Source organism: Xiphophorus couchianus, chromosome 15 (assembly GCF_001444195.1).
Source record: "Xiphophorus couchianus chromosome 15, X_couchianus-1.0, whole genome shotgun sequence".
NCBI classification, from domain to species: Eukaryota; Metazoa; Chordata; class Actinopteri; order Cyprinodontiformes; family Poeciliidae; genus Xiphophorus; species Xiphophorus couchianus.
The window spans coordinates 14,011,849-14,031,720 of record NC_040242.1 but is presented as its reverse complement, the minus strand read 5'-3'; the positions used below and the strand labels follow the sequence as shown (position 1 = coordinate 14,031,720).

The 19,872-nt window shown below is 38.7% G+C and overlaps 3 protein-coding genes across 3 annotated transcripts; 1 reads left to right on the top strand and 2 right to left on the bottom strand.

The window, feature by feature from the left end:
* Window positions 1–8,682: 8,682 nt before the first annotated feature.
* On the bottom strand, window positions 8,683–10,545 carry LOC114158309 (leukotriene B4 receptor 1-like). The gene is made up of 2 exons (XM_028039671.1): window positions 9,229–10,545; window positions 8,683–9,071 (listed from the first exon to the last, which is right to left on the bottom strand). Exon 1 carries the CDS (start codon window positions 10,327–10,329, stop codon window positions 9,238–9,240), a length of 1,092 nt encoding a protein of 363 aa, XP_027895472.1. The 5' UTR covers window positions 10,330–10,545; the 3' UTR covers window positions 8,683–9,071; window positions 9,229–9,237.
* A 1,084-nt stretch (window positions 10,546–11,629) lies between these two features.
* On the top strand, window positions 11,630–15,067 carry LOC114158993 (serine protease 23-like). Its single transcript, XM_028040989.1, has 2 exons — window positions 11,630–11,848; window positions 12,545–15,067. The coding sequence occupies exons 1-2, from the start codon at window positions 11,826–11,828 to the stop codon at window positions 13,959–13,961; spliced, it is 1,440 nt and encodes a 479-aa protein (XP_027896790.1). The 5' UTR covers window positions 11,630–11,825; the 3' UTR covers window positions 13,962–15,067.
* A 731-nt stretch (window positions 15,068–15,798) lies between these two features.
* Window positions 15,799–17,629, bottom strand: LOC114158994 (leukotriene B4 receptor 1-like). The gene has a single exon (XM_028040991.1). The coding sequence runs from the start codon at window positions 17,311–17,313 to the stop codon at window positions 16,351–16,353; it is 963 nt and encodes a 320-aa protein (XP_027896792.1). The 5' UTR covers window positions 17,314–17,629; the 3' UTR covers window positions 15,799–16,350.
* Window positions 17,630–19,872: the final 2,243 nt, after the last annotated feature.

Here is a 19,872-nt window from a genome sequence, read left to right as displayed (position 1 = left end):
AGTCTTTCTAAGGAAAGTTTTGTTCCACATCAGTTAAATAGATTAAGGCTTCAGTCTAACAGTGTTTTTCTTTTTCACCCAGAAATCCAAGAATCATATTCTGAGGCTGATTGATGGCTATGTCTTGGTTTGCAAGGAGTAAACACAAATAGACCTAAATGTTGACCTCACAAGTGGAGCAATAATGTTACAGGCTGTGATCATAATTTGACCGCTGATTAATGGGAAGAGAGTTTTTAACCTTTGACCTTGAGTTAAATCAGTCAACGAAACTCGCCATACAAAAAGGATGTATGTGAAATTCACTGGTCAGTAACACCTGACATAGTTTGGTGAGTCAGCGAGATAGTGGGCGAGAAGTGTGACAGGGTGGAGACTTCCTGTGTCACAGTGTTGGTAGTTGAGAACTCAAAAGTTTGCGGTTCTCTTTCTTTTAATAGCAATTTTGGAAAATAAAATTACACTTCTGCCAAATGGTAGCCTTTACAGAAGAAGAACTTTATTCTTTGAATGAAATCCAGAGGAAAAACAAAAGTTGTCTGAATAACAAAGAGAGAGTACTTCTACCGCAAACTGACTTCCACATTCAACTAAGTGTTCCCGTTTCCAGGGAAGCCCCTTGTAAGTTTCGACACACTCTGTCAGTATGAAGGCCCTATAGTGCCACCTGCTGGATCCTTAGATCCAGAACAATCTTCAAAAAACCCAGACTGAAAAACTACCAGAAGCTACAGGTGGCGCTCTTCTCCCACGGAGTTAATTTCAGTGAACGCTTCCTTTCCACTCAGTTCCCCACACGTCATTATGCACACATAACTGTACAAATGCATGTTAACACGTGTATTTGTACAGCTGCGCTGGGTAAACAGCTTTTTTTTTTCTTCAGGGGCCAAGTCAGGTCATTTCATCTGGCGATACATTTTACCATGATTCTGTAGGAAGCTGAGTGAAGACAGAGCGATAATTAAACGCACACAGAGATGACGTGATGTGTCGGATAATGTCGGGTGATTTAGTGTGGGACAGAGCACTTGCTCTGTACAAAGTTATGCTGGTATCAGGCTATATTAACTATGGGAAAGTTTAACGTGTCATGTGTGAGAGATGGCTTCTTTCCTGCAGCCTGTTCACTCTAGAGAACTGTGTCAGCAACATTATGCTGCAAGAGCTCAAACATTTTCTCCCTGCGTGGCAGATGACTCAGTTGATTGGCTGCAATGAGTGCAAAAGTGGATGCTTAAGCTCAGCCATATTCCGACTCTGCACAAAGATTTATGGCCACAGACGGTGCACAAGCAGAAACAAATGCCTCACAGACATTTGTCACAGCCGAGAGCCCAGGGTTCCAACATCTGTGCGTTTGGGTGTAAATATTTATTTATTTCTCTTGTCCAAATTTCCCTCAATTTGTTCTATAGGCAAAGTGTAAGCTTTCATTTGCTTTTGTGCTCCCTGTGAAACACCTGTAATCTATAGCATTAGGTGACAACGTCTACCCCCTGACTTCAGCCACGTTGAGTTTCCAGAAACGACTGAACATGCAGTCGGGCTGCATCGAGTCTGTTTTGAGCTGTTCACCGGGACGTCGCGCTGCTCACAGGAGACTCGGTCTGCATCCTGGATGCTCGACAGGAGCTTAGCGGTGAGATCTTGAAGGAAATCCACCCACCTTGGTTTAGGGGAGCCCAAGAGAGAAACAGCTGCAGGTGATGTGGTCAGTCATTTGGCACTTGCCTCTATCATGAAAGGTTTAGGGTGGAGTCCAACTCCTCTGCTCCTCTGTCTCATGTCTTTATAGTGAGCGGTTATTTGGGGCGAGGAGCAGATCCCTTCCCTTCCAGTCAGACAGTGGTGGGCAGTAGAGGAATTATAATTGACAGATGAAAGGAGGAAGAAAAAACTTCTGGTGGATCCAGGAGGTTTTTTGATGATGGGAAGAGTAAATAAATTCAGCAAAATTATGTTGTTTTTTCCGGGACTTGCTTTCATCATCTGCCTGCCTTTTGGAATGTGTCTCTATCAGCTGTGCAGATAAAATGATTCCTTCTTCTTAGTTAGTTATACACAGCTCAGACAAAACTCACATTTCAACTCCTTACACAAATTATCAATGAGCTTTGGTCTGGACTTTGACTAGGTCATTACAACACTTAACATGCTTTGATCTAAACCAGGAGTGGCCAACTTCAGTCTTTACAAGCCGGCAGTGACATGGATATTGTTGGATATACAAATATATGTGACACTTTCTCAATCTTTATTTATTAAATAATATAAAATAATTCTATTTCCGTCTTTCAGTTATGCACTACTTTGTGTTGCTCTGTCGAAATCACAGTGAAAAGTTATTAGCAGCTCTCAATTGGCAATAAAGGAAGAAGTCACGAGAGGAGAATACGTCTGGGAAAGTCTGATTTGGATTAAAAAAAAGGAAGGGCGGGAAAACAGGAGGAGGGAGAAGCATAAGCAAGACATTAGGAGCAGAGGTGGACAGATAATGAGGAGCTTGAGGTAAAATTGCTGAAGCAGGCCTACATTAGTGGTTCACGTGCATCATCTAGTTAGATTGTTTCCTCCAAATCAAACCGAGCTGTGGTTTGATTCTCTCTCTCTGTTGAAGTCAACTCTTCTGTGCACTCAACTTCACACTTTTCTCGTTTTGCAGCACCCATGCCAATTTGTGCACGTCTCAGTCAGGCAGTAAGGTATTTATTGATTCAATAAAACATGTCATAAAATGAACAGCAAAACTACCAGAAGGACTGGATTCAAGTTTGATGAACTACATTTCACACAAGGCCTCAATGTGTTGCATGAAGCAACACACTGAGATTTGCAAAAAAAAAACAAAAAATAAAAATGCATGCATGATATGAAGTTCTTTAAGATATAGACACGCCCAACAGTTTTTCAAGTACAAGTTATGGAAACAAATGCAAGCGCTAGACGTCCGCGGGTTTATTTAGTGGTGCACCTGTAGAGCATGTGTGTGAAACATATGCTGCTGAGACGAAATTCAGAAAGAAAAGTTGTATCTTTGTGCTTTTTTTTAAAAAGAAAATTTGTGCACAACAGAACATATTTTATGACCCTATCACATTTAGGGTTTATTCATTGTCAATATGTCTGGCAATAAAAAGAGATTGAAATAAATCATACCATTGAATTTTGCTTAAATTAAAATGCTTTAAAAGTAAAACAAAAAAAGAAAGAAAAGGAAACTACAAAACCTTATAAAAACATTCAGATTGAACCTTTTGTGTATTTTAGAATATACAGCCACTAACCTTAAAATGTTTCATTAGGATTTTCTTTAATACATTGTATTAAAGAAGTAATCAATAATAATTAAACTATTTATTAGTCCACATTCTTTGCTATTACCTCATAAATATTCCCAGTGTGTGCCTAATGGGAGGTCTTCCTGCTTGCAGCAGCAATCAAGAGCCACTTAGAGATTCGTTGTGGCCAGAAGGAAGAATTGGTCTGTTTCCTGAAATAAGAAACTCAATGTTTAGTATTACTGTAAAAGCTGTTAGTCACATTAGGCTGATGTTTAGGAACCAGTCTGGGAAGTTCATGAGTGTTCATGAAAAAATAGATTTAAATTAATACCATAATATTTTATCTCATTGTTATTCTTAAGGATTGATTATTACTGTTTCCTTTTTTTGTACTAAGTCGGTGGATTTGATCACGCAAGAAATGGAAATAATAAATGGAGTGTGAGAGATAGCAAACAAGTGTCAGTGTGAAATGTAGTTTTACAAAAAAGGTTTTTTATTTTGTTTCCTCTGGCCTAAAAGGTTGAATGTTTTTGCACAATCGGTGATAAATAACACATTTAAACTTTTTGTTTTGCTATTTATTTATTTTTCTAGAAAATTGTTTAATAAGCAAGAAGGAGACACATAAGTTTATTGGTGGTGCTTTGGTTTGAATCTTGACCATGCACATTCAAAACTCTTTCAGTTTGTTCCACCACAATGAATGGGATCAAATGAACGGATGAATGAATGAATAAATGAATAAGTCACAGAGAACAATAGAGGAGACGTGAACAAATCCAGCATTAAAACCTGTGATGGCTTCACGATGCTCCCTGGCTCCGTATGAGGAAGAGAAACGGCTAAACTAAACCAAGTGATACCTAACATTATCTCTCCCATGCATCCATTCAGCTGTTCATCATTCAGATGGAACCAGACGGTCAGAATCACGACAACAAAAGAGTAGAAAATCATACAGCTGAGAGGCGAATGATTTATTCATGTATGATTATGTATTCCTCAATGAAGCCTTGAATCTTCATACAGTCTGCCAATGTCTTTGGGCTTTTTTTTTTTTTTTACAGGACACTCTTCAATGAAATGGTGACAAGTCTGATTCAGCTCACATACAGAGTGTAGTTTGACTGTAAGTAGGTCAGTACCAGACCCTGCTGGTCTGTTTAATATCACTATGATTCATTTTTTTACTAGTTTTTCTAAGTCTGGCTTGGCTTGTTCTCATCATGCTAGCTTGTGTTTTATTGACAGAGAGCATGCGGTGCCTTGATGATACTGCTTGCCCATTTACAAGTTTCTTTCAATTTTTTGAAAGAATACATTTTAAATGATTATTTCATTAATTGACAAAAGGTGGGCTGCACAGTGGTGCAGTTGGTAGAGCTGTTGCCTTGCAGGAAGAAGGTCCTGGGTTCGATTCCCAGCCCAGAGTCTTTCTGCACGGAGTTTACATGTTCTCCCTGTGCATGCGTGGGTTCTCTCCAATAGTCAAAAAACATGACTGTTGGGTTAATTGGTCTCTCTAAATTCTCCCTAGGTGTGTGTGTGTGAGCATGGTTGTCTGTCTCTTTTTTGCCCACAGACTGGCGACCAGTCCAGGGTGTATCCCTCCTCTCGCCCGGAACGTTAGCTGGAGATCGGCACCAGCACCTCCCACACTTGTCCAGTACGGACAAGGGTGTAAGATGCAAGGGTACAAGAAAATGGATTAATGACAAAAAGGTATCCAAACTAACATGTCCCAATGTGAAAAAGTAACAAAGTGTTACTAAGTGTCTAATAACTGCTCTAGATGTTCTTTTGCTGGGTGAGACACGGATGTGCTCTTAGTAATTTTGGCAGGCCAGCCATTCCTGGGAGGATTCCATGTTTTCTCCTTTTGTGGACTTTTTAAAATTGCGACATTGTGTGCTGCTTTTTTGAGATCTGTTAGCCTAAGCCATCTTGCAAGACAGGTTATGTTTAGGTGGATTTATAAATGTAGGGTTTGGCCAACAAAATCAGGCATCAGTTTTGTGGTTAATAAGTTAATTCATGATTTAAGAAGTGAGACAATTTTGTTTTCAATCATGCCGGTTTGAGAAGCTTTTGTCTCCTGCTTTAAATTAGATCTTCATTGAAAAACATTGTATTGTTTGTATTATCTAATTCCAAAAACATTTACACCTTTTGTATTTGTACAGATTACATTTGTCTGACAATACAGTTTTGATGATCTGAAACAACAATATTGAATACTTAATCAAATTATGAATACATATTATGTCAAAATGCACTATACAATTAATTGTGCATCTTTTAATGAACAGACATGAAAACTGAAAGCAGGCAAACTTTATAACTGATGGAAAAATACCAGCTGTCATTCTTTTCCTCTCTAAAAGTTCATCAGCAGACTACAGGTCCTTAGATCTGTCCAACAGATAAACATATGGTTCTCACATTTCAAATGCGTAAAGCCAAGTGATGGGAATAAACTCAACAACAGAGCAAACAAATGGCCCTTATCATCACAGAGTCTGAGAACACCCATACAAGAACCGCAGTGGTACTGGACTGTGGTACAACACAAACATCTGCAGTCTAGGCCTTTTGTAAAACGTAAGTCACTACTTCTCTTAATCATTTGCTTTGACTGTCATAGAATAAATATCACATCTTACACTTTTATGAATGCAATCAAATCAGTCTGATCCTTATGGTACAAAAATGTGTCCTCTCAGTTTTGAACTGACATGAAAGCAAAACAGAAAGAAGAAAACGCACCATCACAGAATAAAAAACATGCCTGGCTGTTGAAGTCACACAAACATCCAACTCCAGACACATCTGTTTTAATTTGGAATAAGAGAGCAAAAAGATGCTCCTCCTTCCATTAGGGTAGTAACAGGAGGCAGTAAACAGACACGTCAGCTTGTTTATAGAAATGTTGCTGCCTTTTGCAGAAATATATGGCTTCTCTGAGGTTTTCGAAGCTTAATGTAGCCTCGTATTGTCACAGGTATTTAGAAAGCAGTTTGAAGAATAGCAACATGGAAATTCAGAGGTTATAGGCACAAATTTAGGATAAAATTGTTTTCAACTTATGTATTTACATATGATTGGTTGGGATGTCCTTGAGAAGGTTTTATATTTTTCATTCAGTTTTAAAAATAAGACTCTTGAACCTTTCAACATTTTGTCATCTTATGCACTACACTTCTGCTTTCACTAGAAAGTAGGAATGTGTCCCTTTCAGTCAGGGCTTCAAAAACCAGCAGGATCTATCGATTGTGTTGATGGTGATAGCGCAAGTGGCGACCGCAAGTCGGGTTGTAGCACGTGACCATAAAGGAAGTGGGTTACCAGTAAACAGATAAATAAAGAGCTGCAAGATGATGTTTTAGTACTGCATTTCATGCGTTTTTGCAATTTGAATGAATCGGGGATCAAACGCATAACAAAACTCAATGCAAATATCAGTTATTTTTGCAGATGCATGGCTTCTTTTCAGCAGAAACACAAACCAGATTTACTAATACAAGTGTTTTCTACATTTAGACAAATCATTTTTTTCAAGGAAGATTTTTGCACAAGATTATTAAGATTGGGTTACAACACCAAAATACATTTAGCTGTAATTTTTACCCATATTCTTACTCTACAGCAAGATTTTCTTGAGGATTTATGCAAGACTTTTCCTCCTACAACACTTAATAAAGCATATTATTTCAATTATTGTTGCCTTGCAGTCATCACTTCCCCAACCATCATAGATACCGAATATCTTCTTAGAGGTTAAACAATTATAAAGGCCACATTTAGTAGCAGAGAAGAAAGAATAAGATTTGTTAATATAAAGACTTCAGTTTAGTCAGGAAGGTTTCATGGTACAACCCCCAAAAAACTAATGTCAAAAAATACTTTTGTGGAAGGACAGTCTTATTATTGTCAGGATAAAAGATACAATTCATGAAAAGCATTGCTTGAATTTTCAGCAACCAGTCCCATCTGAAATGCTTACATTGCAACTGTGTCAGCGCCCGGCTCTTATGTCCTGAAAGAAACAAAGATCCCACACTTTTTCCATCAACTCCTCCTGGATTATTTACAAGCCATGACAACGTGCTGTTTTAGAGATTTCATAACAAAACTCAAGCAGGCAAGCATTTTGTGTTCGGATAGTTCTGTCAATCTGAAGCCACCCAGCAGTATGCATTCACATGAAAAATAATTCAAACCACAAAAGATAACAGCACACTCTACTCATGGGTTTCTCATCAAATAGGCTTTTAGCGTATTTGTGACCTCAACATTTTTATATTGCGTTTCGTTCATTCGTTACTGGAGACCAGAGACTCCAACTAAAAATATTCCAACCTAGATTTGGTTGGCCTCCAAGCCAGGAAAGTCTAGTCCTGATTATCTAGATTGGATGGGAACTGGAAAAGCTGCAAGACACATAGGTGTGCATTGAGCCTAGTCAAACTCCCTCCTCTTTCACTTCGTTCATGTCTCCAGGCTTCTGTGTGAATGTTCCCAGCTGCATCCAGTTTATTGTCAGGATAGAAGTCTATATGTTTTTTTTTTTGTTTTTTATTTAGTGTAGAAAGACTCTAGAATTTTAGAAAGAAATAAAGAAAGAGATAAAGGAGAACATAGGAATGAACAGACATGAAAACGTGGCTGAGACTAAATAAAACCTCAGCTCAGGTCTTGGAGGCCTTCGATTTGTCTTAGTGAGCTCTCCTAATAATTTATATTGTAAAATCTGTATCATCTTGAAGATGACAAATAAATAAGACATATTTCATTGAAACATGGCAACAGATAGTCTGGTAATGTTCTGCTTTTAGTGCCAGGTTAGCAGGAACTGTCTCAGTTTCATATAAAGCTGCTTTTGGCTACAGACAGAAGTATAACAACTGTTATAAGGAAGCAAAGGGAACAAAATGGCCATGCATTTAGTTCTGATTTAAGTCAACAGACAAGACAAGTTTAATAAAATTTCTAATTTTAACGAGATACTTCTCTCGAATTTACAGCTCTGTTAGTAAACATAAGTTCTCTCTACTCTGATACTGCTAAATAACAACCAGTAAAACTAACAGCTAAAACTATCTGGTGCATAATACCTGCATAATATGTTGATGTAAAAACTGACAGAGAGTTTTTAATAGTGGCTGTGCAGTACTGCAGTTCCGTTTCTTTCTTTAACTGAAACCACTTATAATTTTGTTTTAATTTCTTAATTATGCCCTGAAAAGAATGACTTAAATTGTCTGACTAAGATACACTTTTTTTGGTGTCTTGATAGAAAATAAAGAAAACTAATTGTTTCCTGAGAACAGTTAATAGAAACTGAGTAATAAACACCAACCAGATATTTAAATGACGGACATACTGTAAGCACTGCCACTTTGGATGGACTTGCTTTATTAATGGTTATTTAAACAGATTGCATAATACAAAAAAGTTTAAATTCAACCGAGCTGTTTACAAAGCTTTGCAACGACATTTAATCATCTTCTTTTTGCATTTCATATAGTTAGATAGGTGCTTACTTTTTTAGATTCACATGAGTTTAGTACACATTTCTGTTCTTCAGTTCCAGATATATATGAGGAGAAAAATCACAAAAATGTCTCTTTATAGAACGATAGAAAGACATTGTTGTTTAGAATAAAAACAATAATGAGAGAGAGATACGACTCAATGAAAATCTTCTGAAACTGCAGAGACGGATGCAAGCTCTGGATGATCAAGTCCAGCACAGATGTATTCCTCATCAACTCATCCTTTTGCCTGATAAAATAGAAAATACATTTATTACAACCAATACAAACACGTTAGCATAAAATCTTTCAGAGACTACACATTCTTATATTTAGTTTTTGATCACCGTTCAGCTTATTTGACAGTTTCACAATTATGTTTTAAACCGACAGAGAAGCAAAGATACCTTTTCTGTTCAAGGCTCAGAAGTTGTACTCATATCTGTTGTTCGGAGATTTCTGGAATTCTGCTGCTCTGGATCCTTTTTTAGGCAAACAGTGCAGACCTTTTCAGATGTAAAGGCGTAGAGGAGTGGATTGACGCAACTATTTACAAATGATAGCGCTCCAGTAACGTTCCATGCATTTCTACAAAATTTCAACAGGATATTACTCTGGAGACAAATAGCTGCCACGCCCAGAAGATTTATGACCTGATATGGAACCCACAGGACAAAAAAGCAGACGATGATACAGGTAACCAGTCGGGTTGTTTGTCGATTGTTGAAAAAGGCTCCATGACTAACTTTCCTGTGGAGACTAATGTATGTAAATGCCACCAGAGATAAGGAAGCAAACCCCACCGTGGCCTCTGTCAGCAGAAGTGCTGCCCTCTGGGCATCGGAAGAATAATCGGGTTTGCAACGTTTCAGTCTCTGTTCTGTCTTTACCTGTCGAACCACAAAAGTAGGGATGGATAGGAGGAGAGCAACCAGCCAGACCATACCCAGCAGCACTGTTTTTCGTACCTGTTTGCAGTCTATACGGCGAACCACCACAAGGTAGCGCTGAACGCTAACTGCAGTCACTGTGAGCTGGCTGCCATAAACACTGCAGTACACAAGGCCTGACAGAAGCTTACAGCTGACCACACCAAATGTCCAACTGTGGAGTAAATTGTAAATCCAAGGTGGAAGGGTCAACAAGCAGATGAGGTCAGAAATGGCCAAATTCAGCATCAAGCTCCGGCTCATTCTGGACATATTCTTCCAGTTAGGCTTGAGAAGAATCACAGCAATGTTTCCAGGAACACCCAGCATCAAACAGATGGACAAGACCACCGAGGGGATGACAGCTTTGGAGATCCATAAGGGAGAAGAAAGATGTTCCAGTGAGGAGAAGTTGGAAGGAGCAGCAGTGAAATTAAGCCGATCCATCCTGGGTCTGGTTGTGGAAGTCGTGCTTTGAGTAACCAATGCCGGCAAATGGGGTAAAAGCAGAAAAGGAAGTGGGTTGACAAAGATGAGCTCAAAAAAAAAAAAACTTTTGACGCTTATGCTTGTCTGCATCACTCTGCATCATCGCTTGCAGAAGGTATAGATTTGTATCAGTTGATGTGGTGTTTACTTTTACCTCTGTAACACATTAAAAGATGACTCAGGCTGTCGAAAGTATTTTCCAGTTAAATCAAAGAAAAGGAAGTTGAAATTAAAATAATGACAATATTGTCTGCATTTATACACTTTGACATGCAAATTTGAAAGGAAAGTAAATAAAATGTAAAAAAAAAAAATGCATTTCTTTTCATTAACTTGCTTAGGTTGTAGGAAGATAATTCACATGCAAATCAACACATTAAAATAGTATTGCTTCAAAGTCAAGGTTCTGGTGTGAGCCATTGGTGTCTGGAGGTTTTCACACATACGTTGTTTCCAAGAACACTTACCATGCTGTACAGAAAACCCGCCACTAAACCTTGTTTAGGTTTGTCAGAAACTTGTGTTGCGATGCACAAGTGAAAGGGGAACAACTGTTCAGCAAGTGAATGAAGATTCTCCTCGTGTTTTTGAAAACAGTCATAGAGAAGAACATTTCAGTCATAGAGAAACAGTGTTTCTTAGGTGGAAAACTCAGGGCCCAATCTTTGCATCTTTCGGATGCAACCCATAGCAATCAGCGTGCAATGGAGCAATTCACAGAAGCAGTAAAAATATGATCTTACATCAACTGGTGTGAATTTGATTTAGTTATAGTGAAGTCCTTCTGTCCTTCTCTACTTGTAAGATTTCCCAGAAATCAGCCACTGAACGTGACAAGAAAAACTCTGTTCACACCTCACCGATAAACCGGAAATGTCAAAGCCACACACATCAGCTTATTAAAATGTAAAGTACAGAGTTGTGATGCTGCATCACACTCTAATTTGTGTTGCATGCTGCTAACCTGATGGAATATCCTAGGTGATTACAGCGATGCAACATAAGCAAAATGCTGTGTTGAGTTTTCCTGAAACCTCTCTGTTGAGCCTCAAACAAAACATGATGGATATTTTTGCAGAACGGCTCTTTCCACTTGTGTAAACACCAAATGACACAGCTCTACCAGTCATGTGTTTACAGGATGTCCAATGAGATCATGAGCTCATCGCCTTTTCTTTGTTGATGTCAATTTCTGACCCTTTGTAATGGACTATTTAGAGATTTTGCATTTAGATTCAATTCAATCACAATTCGATTTTGCAGAATATTTCATCGCATTAAAAAAATAATTTTTGATTTCTCGGAGGTGACATGGGGGTGTTATGTCTAGGGAGCTATAGCATACCCTAAAACTCCCCACCACTGAATCCTTCGCTCCTCTCTCCGTCACATGATCCTTGATTTCATTCATCCTCCTGGGCTGACACTCCTGAGCAAAACATTTCCCAACATGAGAGTAGGATACAGATCCCTGGGAGAATCCTTGCTACATATTTAATTTCCTGCTCAGGAACTGATTGCACTGGTCATCTTGTAGTCGCCTAAATACAAAGATACGGCTTCAATATTACGAAGCAGAGAACCGGATGGGACAATCGGCTGTTTGCAGGTAGGAACTCTGAACTTTTTATTCATCGCAGTTTGTCGCTATAGAGTCGCTTTTTCTAAGTACTGAGAGGGAGAAAACTCTAAAGCTCTTCATTTAATTTCTAGTATAAGCTTTGCAGTTTCCCTTTTGTTATTATGTTTATATTGACGTTAATTTTAAAAATGTCTATTATATAGTTTAAATGTGGAAACCCTGCCATCTCCCCTGCCCCTCTTAATCCCCGGCCCCCAAAACGATTATTGTTCAGCAAACTAAAAAAAAAAAAAAAAAGAATAAATACCTGTTGTGCATTAAATACGACAAAACTGTTTTGAACGTATCCGCGACCATTCTAAACTTTGCTCTTGATGTACAGCCCTGGTCGTGAACGGCAATTTGGCGCCATCTGCTGGTCAATTGGGAGTTTAAAAAATATTATCATCTCATCATCAACTTTGCTCTTGTTGTACAGTACTGGCTATCAATGGCAATTTGGCACCATCTGCTGGTCAATTAGGATTTTTTTCTCAAACATTTTACACACCCCAACATGTTTGGGTTTTCTACACTTGCGTCATAATTAGACAATATATTACTAAGAATCCTGCCGTTTATCACTATTTCATCAAATCTGATGTTGTACATTTAAGAAGCTTATGTTGCTCTCCAGGTCTGTAGGAATAATGACTCTTTATGATTTTTTGTTGTTTTTTTCAGTGGGATGAGCCTTAAACTCATCATGTACATGCTGCTCTTTGCAGCCGCCTTCGCAGTTTCTGAGGTTTTTGGCAGCAGCGAAGAGAGCAGTTCACACATATGGACCCGGCAGAGGCTGCCAAGGCTGCTGGTTACACACAGATCCTTTATGAACGCCAGTTTGCTTGGTGGACAGATGGAGGACAAAGACAAATCAACAACTAACACGCTCTGTGGAACAGAGTGTCAGAACAGTCCACCATCATTCAGCCAAACTGAGCAAGAGAGGATTCTGGGATACCAGACCTTGTATGAAAATGGCACTCAAACACACACAGATGTCAGCTTGGAGTGGATGAACAAGACCTCGGGAGGAGATAGTGTAAAGCAGGTTCATATCCGCAGGAAACGGCAGGTTTTTGGAGCAGATGGACGCTTTGTCATCTCAGATTCAAACTTTATCACTAACTACCCATTCTCCACAGCGGTCCGCCTTTCCACTGGTTGCTCTGGAGTCCTAGTGTCTCCAAAACATGTGTTAACAGCAGCACATTGTATCCACGATGGCAGAGACTACCTGGAGAATGCTGGGAGCCTTAAAGTTGGGTTGTTACAGCTCAAGCATGATGGAAGACTGAGAAGAAAGAGGGGAAGAAGACGAAGGGGTGGAAGGAAACAAGATAAGGTAGACTTGAGGAGAGGAGAAGCAGAGAGTGAAAATAAAAACAGTGTTGGAGCATTGAGAAAGAGAAGGGGAGGTGAAAGGAGAAGTCAAAGGTTAAGGAAAAGAGGCGGTGAGGGAGAAACTACTGCTGGGGAAAAGGAATTTGAGAGAAAAGGCAGAAAGGAACAGCGTCTCAGTCGTAACCAGCGTCATGTAGCACCAGGAAAGCAGGCTGTGTTTCGCTGGTCCCAAGTTAAACAAACCCAAATCCCTCAAGGATGGATCTACGCCAGTGCCTCCACCAACTCTGAGTCTCTTGACTATGATTACGCCCTCTTGGAGCTGAAGCGGCCTGTCAAGCAAAAGCACATGGAGCTTGGGGTGGCGCCGCCTTTACTACCTCTGGCACGAATTCACTTCTCAGGTTACGACGCCGACAAAAGCCTGCTGGAGGGAAGTGGAGATGAGAAGGTCGTTTATCGCTTCTGCTCAGTGATAAAAGAGTCAGATGATTTGATGTATCAGCACTGCGATGCTCAACACGGCGCAGCTGGCGCAGGTGTTTACATCCGTTTGAGGAAGAGACCCAGACGCAAGGGCGGGAGATGGAACTGGCAGAGGAGGGTGATCGGGGTGTTTTCAGGCCATCAGTGGGTGGAAGGGGATCAGGACGGGCAGAGGGACTTCAATGTTGCAGTAAGGATCACACCTCACAAATATGCTCAGATATGCCACTGGATCTATGGAGATTCAAGTTTCTGCAATGAGGTTTGAGCTCACTGATCGACATGAGATGCTTTTACTGTTTCAGAAAAGCAAAGGTCAGGGATAATGTATCAAGTTTTAATTCAACAAAATATAGAGCAATTGAAAAATGCGTGCAGTGTTAAACAGAGAATAACTGTGATCTTGTATTTAAAAGGACAACGATGACCATCCTCAAATCAGTCGTTGACACAGTATTTTTTTAAAGTGCACTGTTTACTCATTGTATTTTCAGATTTTTTGCTACAGTTACTACACTAGTGTTTCTTCAGTCTCAATGCCAGAAGGAAGCAATATGAATTTTTATTCATTTAGCATTACAAAGCATGTCTATGTTTTCAAAATGTCTGTATTCAATAACAAATATAAAATTGTTTCTTCAAGTGTGGTATATATTTTCAATACAGTGGAGCCCCGCCTGTTTGCGGTTCAGTATTTATTGATTTACCTATTCGCATAATTTTCTGTGGAATGGAACTCTAAATTATTCGCAGAAAATGTACCTATTCACAGATTTTATATCTAAAATGCTTCAAAGAAAATGCATCTTGGGAAGCTGAAATCCCTAGGCGCAATGCTTCTTGACATGTTTTGGCTGCATTTACAATGTAGCCAATCAAGGAAAGCCATTCATCGTCCTTGGCGCTGATTGGCTGCAATCTCAAGCAGAGAGATAAGGAAGATTATGGATTTTACCTTGTGTGGTGGTGCCACTGTGCATATTTATGCATTTTAAGGTATATTTCATATTTGAACTATTAAAATAGGGAATTATAAGTGTTTTTAGGGGGGTCTCAAATATTCATAGATTTCAGGTATTTGTGGGTGGTTGTTCCAATAAGCCTTCAAATACCAGCGATCCACTGTAGTTTAGCTCTGGAGCACTTGCAGGTGTGACTTGTGGTGAATCTTTCACAAGAAGTAAACATTTCACATCTGTTCAAACTCAGTGAATCCGTTCTCTTTTGACATTGCGTCATGATTGCATTGTCTTTTGGTCTTTGAAAAAGGACTCTCCTGTTCTTTCTTCTGTACATCTCGAATAATTTTTACATGTGAAATTGTTGTTGATGTCATTGAACTCTGAATTAAAGCAAATATCAGCATTCCTTAAACACTTGTATGTTGTTTGTTTGTTTGTTTGCCCTTAAAGGACAATTTGCTCTATTATCAGAAGTTTAAAGGACTGACCTTTTAGAGTTCAAATTCCTTTTCCTGTTTTCGAAATTCATCTCCTGTCTAAGACAATTATAGACTCAGCATGTTATAACTTAGACTCAAAAACAAGAGCATGGTGAGGTCAGAGCAAAATTTAGCATTTATAATGTCTTGTCTCTTCTAAGGTAAAGAAAATAAGAGTGAATCGTACAACCTCACATAAAACGAACAAAGCATAGAACAAAGATCGGAATTAAAGTCTGAATAAAAAAAGATTTCACCTGTCTACCTTCTTCTTGCTTTTAGATTTTGTTCAGTAAATCTACATGAACATGTTTACACCATCATCACTACTGCGTACAAAATATCCTCTGAGATGCTAAACCCTGCAGAGAAAATCTACAGGCTACATACATAATTGATTTTCTTTTACCTATAAGGACCAAACCAGCTGGATTATGACAAAAAGGCTCCACTATAACTGGAAAGTTATTTTTTTCAGTAAATAGGTTCACTAAGGGAAACACATTGTATACATTAATTACACACAAACAGATGTTTTCAAGTGTTTATTTATCTTAATCAATGTATATTTTGGCTTGCATCTAACATTTAAGATTAGAATATTACATCATATCAATAGCACAAAACAAACATTTTTATACTGATGTTGGCTTAATTAAAAAAGTATGTTTAATATTCTGCTTCAAAGTTGCTATGTTTTGAAAAGGTACTTTTGATCTCAAGAAGCAGCCACATTGGAACCTATATTCTTTTTAATAGAATATGACAGCATTTTCACAAGATATACTGATTGCATATTTAATCTCCTTAGTACAAAAGCCTACACAGAAAATAGCTTATTTAAAAAAAACACACAATGCAAGAGCTAAACTTTTTGGAAACACCTCAGTATTCTACACAAAAACAAATGATTAGATTGTTAGATTGTTATATACCATTTGGAGCTACAGAAAAGTACAGTATGTCTTAATCTGTAAACCAGATTCTGTTTTTGCTTACAAATAAAGTCAATTAGGTTCAGTCATTTATACATCCCAGTTGATCCTAGATATCAGATATTACCATCATGTTCAGTTCATTGCATCAATTTGTCGTCTTGCAGTTTTCACTCCTCTTGATGGAGCAAGTAGAGACAATAAAAAATCACTTAAAATGTTTTCTTTGACTTTGCAGCGATACCTGATGATGGTACATGATGACGATGTTTCTAAATGTCTTAATGTTTTAAAACTCTACCTATGTCTGGTGAATGGTTGGTTTGGAGGCTCTGACTTTGCACCTCTTCCCTTTTTTGGCAAACTACACACATTTTGTTAGATGTGAAGGCATACAGAAGAGGATTCAGGCAGCTGTGTACAAAAGTAAGTGTCTTAACAACATACCCCGTGTCCTTGCAAAACTTCAAAAGTCTTTCATTCTTCAAACACATACCAGCCACACCCAGGACATTTATGATATGATATGGAGTCCAGAGGACAAAATAGCTTACAATGATACTTGTAATCAGCCGAGTCGTCTGTGGATTGTTGAAAAAGGCTGCCTGGTTCACCGTCCTGTGAAGTCGAACGTATGAAAAAACTACGAGAGCAAAGGAACAGAAATCAAACAAAGTCTCGGCCAACAGTACAACCACACCCTGAGTCATTGAAGAATACTGAGATTGACAAACTATCCACTGCTGATTTGTTGACAGCTGTCGAACCACCAGAGCAGGGACGGACAGGATGACGGCAGCCATCCAGAGTAGAGCCAGCATTGCTCTTTTCTTCACCTGTGAAAATCTTCTCTGATGCACCACTGTAAGGTAGCGCTGGATGCTTAACACAATCACAGTGAGTTTGCTGCCATAAATGCTGCAGTACACAAGGTAGGTTAGGATCTTACAGGCCACCAGGCCAAAGCTCCAGCCATACAGCAGCGGGTAGATCCATGGCAGAAGGGTCAGCAGGCACAGCAGGTCAGAAATGGCCAGATTCAGCATTAGACTCTGGCTCAGACTGGAAAGATGGTGCCAGTTAGGCTTGAGAAGAATCACTGCAATGTTTCCAGAAACTCCCACAATGCAGCAGAAGGACACCACCACCACAGGGACAACACCTTTGGACAGCCAGGAGGGATGTTGCAGAAGTCCTGAAGAAGACAAGTTGTAGGTGACCACGGTGGAGTTGAACAGCTCCATGCTGAGTCTTGCTGGAAAGGTCGTACTCTGACTTACTGAGGCTGCTGAACCGAAGAGGAACTAAGAAATACGTAATGAAACTGACGCAAATCTTCTGATCTATATCACTGACGTGTTTCTTCTGATGAACCAATCACAACAAAATTGTGATAACCATTTATTTAAGATGCACTTATATGGCTCTTTTAAAAACGTTTTATGGGGATTGTCAAGTATTTAGAGATTTCATATATTTGTTGACTGTTCTGGTTTCTAACACCTGCAAATCCAGGGATCCACTTTAGCTTATTGTTCTGGATTACCTGCATGTACTCAGTCAGTAATGCCTCCATTTATGTGCTGGAGCTCTGAAAAGAACAAGGAGTGAGAACTCCACATCTGTTCAAAATGAGTGAATCTCATTTTGACGCTGCATGATAGCGTTCTTATTCTCTTTGTAAAATGACAAAGAGAATAGGTCAGAAAAATGTTCTGACCTGTCCAGTCAGAACATATTTTACCAATTACAGTTATTGTTGTTATTGGACTTTAAATTAAAGTAAATATCAGCATTCATCAAACACCAGTTTGTTGTTTGTTTGCTCTGAAAGGACTATTATTGGTTGTGTGAAGAATTGACCTTTTAGGGTATTTATTCCTTTTCTTCTTTTCAAAAACAACCTCCCGTCTCAAACAAATATAGACATTACATGTTATAACCCAACCACAAGAACAAGGGCACGAGAAAGTCAGAGCAAAAATATGTGTTCATTGTGTCTTATCTGCACCAAGGTAAAGAAAAGAAGAGTGAGTCATGCAATCTCACAAAAAGCTACACTTCACTTGTCTACAGTCCTGCTGCTCTTATGTCCTATGACCATTTTGGATTTGTTTTCAGTTCAGTAAATCTATTATTTAATATTTAATAAAACTCTCTAATAATTACTACTAATAATAATATCTAATAATAAAATAGACAATTATTTAAAAAAATAATTGTTTAAAAAAAATTCATTTATATCTATTTAAAAACAAAACAGACCAATTTTTACTCACATTTTATGGCCTTTAAGTGTTATAACAACCCAAAATGATAAAATTGAAAGTTATACTCTTTATCTCAGTTTAATATGCGTCTTTTTTTTTCTGGTGGTTCATCCATCCATCCATTTTCTGTTCACCCTTTGTCCCTAATGGGGTCGGGAGGTGCTGGTGCCCATCTCCAGCTACGTTCCAGGCGGGAGGCGGGGTTCACCCTGGACAGGTCGCCAGTCTGTCGCAGGGCAACACAAAGACATACAGGACAAACAACCATTCACACACACACACACCCCTAGGGAGAATTGAGATATACCAATTAACCTAACAGTCATGTTTTTGGACTGTGGGAGGAAGCCGGAGTACCCGGAGAGAACCCACGCATGCACAGGGAGAACATGCAAACTCCATGCAGAAAGACCCCGGCCGGGAATCGAACCCAGGACCTTCTTGCTGCAAGGCAACAGTGCTACCAACTGCGCCACTGTGCAGCCTTTTCTGGTGGTTATTAATATTAATTTCCCTAATTTTTTTATTTATATAAAAAATTGTGGAATTCAAAAAAGAACACATTAAAAACAAACATATGGTGTTCATGTTATTTGTAAGATGTGACACTCAATATGAACCCTCTAATTGTTAATCATCTTCATAAATATCTATTTCAAGAATAGATATAGTTTATGACTATTTCATTGTCTGCTATTTAATATGTGCGTTGCCATGGCTCCCTTTGGTTTTGAATGGCTAATCTTATTACAGGACAAAAAATAGTTGTTACTGAAATGATATTAAGACAACAGGTGTTTTATTTTAACAACAGTTTATCACACATCACTAAAAGTTTCTGTGGTGGCCCTGTGTGTCAGAATGCTGTGGGGTCATCATGTTGCCATGGCTACAGGTTTAAAGAAGTTGTCAAAATGATGTCACAGACTCCTTGGATGTCACAGAGGTTTAATTCTTTAAATTCTTTAAGGTTCCCTTGACCTGATTTTGAAGGAGATCGCATCGTCTCTGATTACAGAAATTGCTGCAAACCTTTTAGCCTAAAGTAGTTGCTCATCAAACTAAGCAGAAAATGTTTGACCATGAAAAGAGTTCATGGTTCCAGCACCCAAATTTTAAGACAAGGCTTACTAACAGTGTGTGCAAACTTTTTGACAAAGTGTGCAAACTTCTCAACACAGTCAGCACTATCCGGGAGGAGAATGAAATTTTGACTAAGGAAGTCAAAAAAATTGCCATGAGAATAGAAAGCACGAAAGGTCTTCAAGATGATTATAAGTACCTGGAAAAACAGCTCAAAGTTGATCGTTTGAAAAACCAGAAGTTAAAACAGCAAGTTCATGATCTGAAAGTAAAACTGGAATCTCAAAAAGTCTTGGAGGAAAAATACAACACAAAACAGGAAGAACTTCAGGAACTGGAGAAAAGCAACAACGAGCTTCAAGAAGACGTTGCTGCATTGAACTTGAAATTGAAGGAATCGATTGAATTGAAAGAAAACTACAGGAGGTTAAAAGACAAGAAGAAAACTCT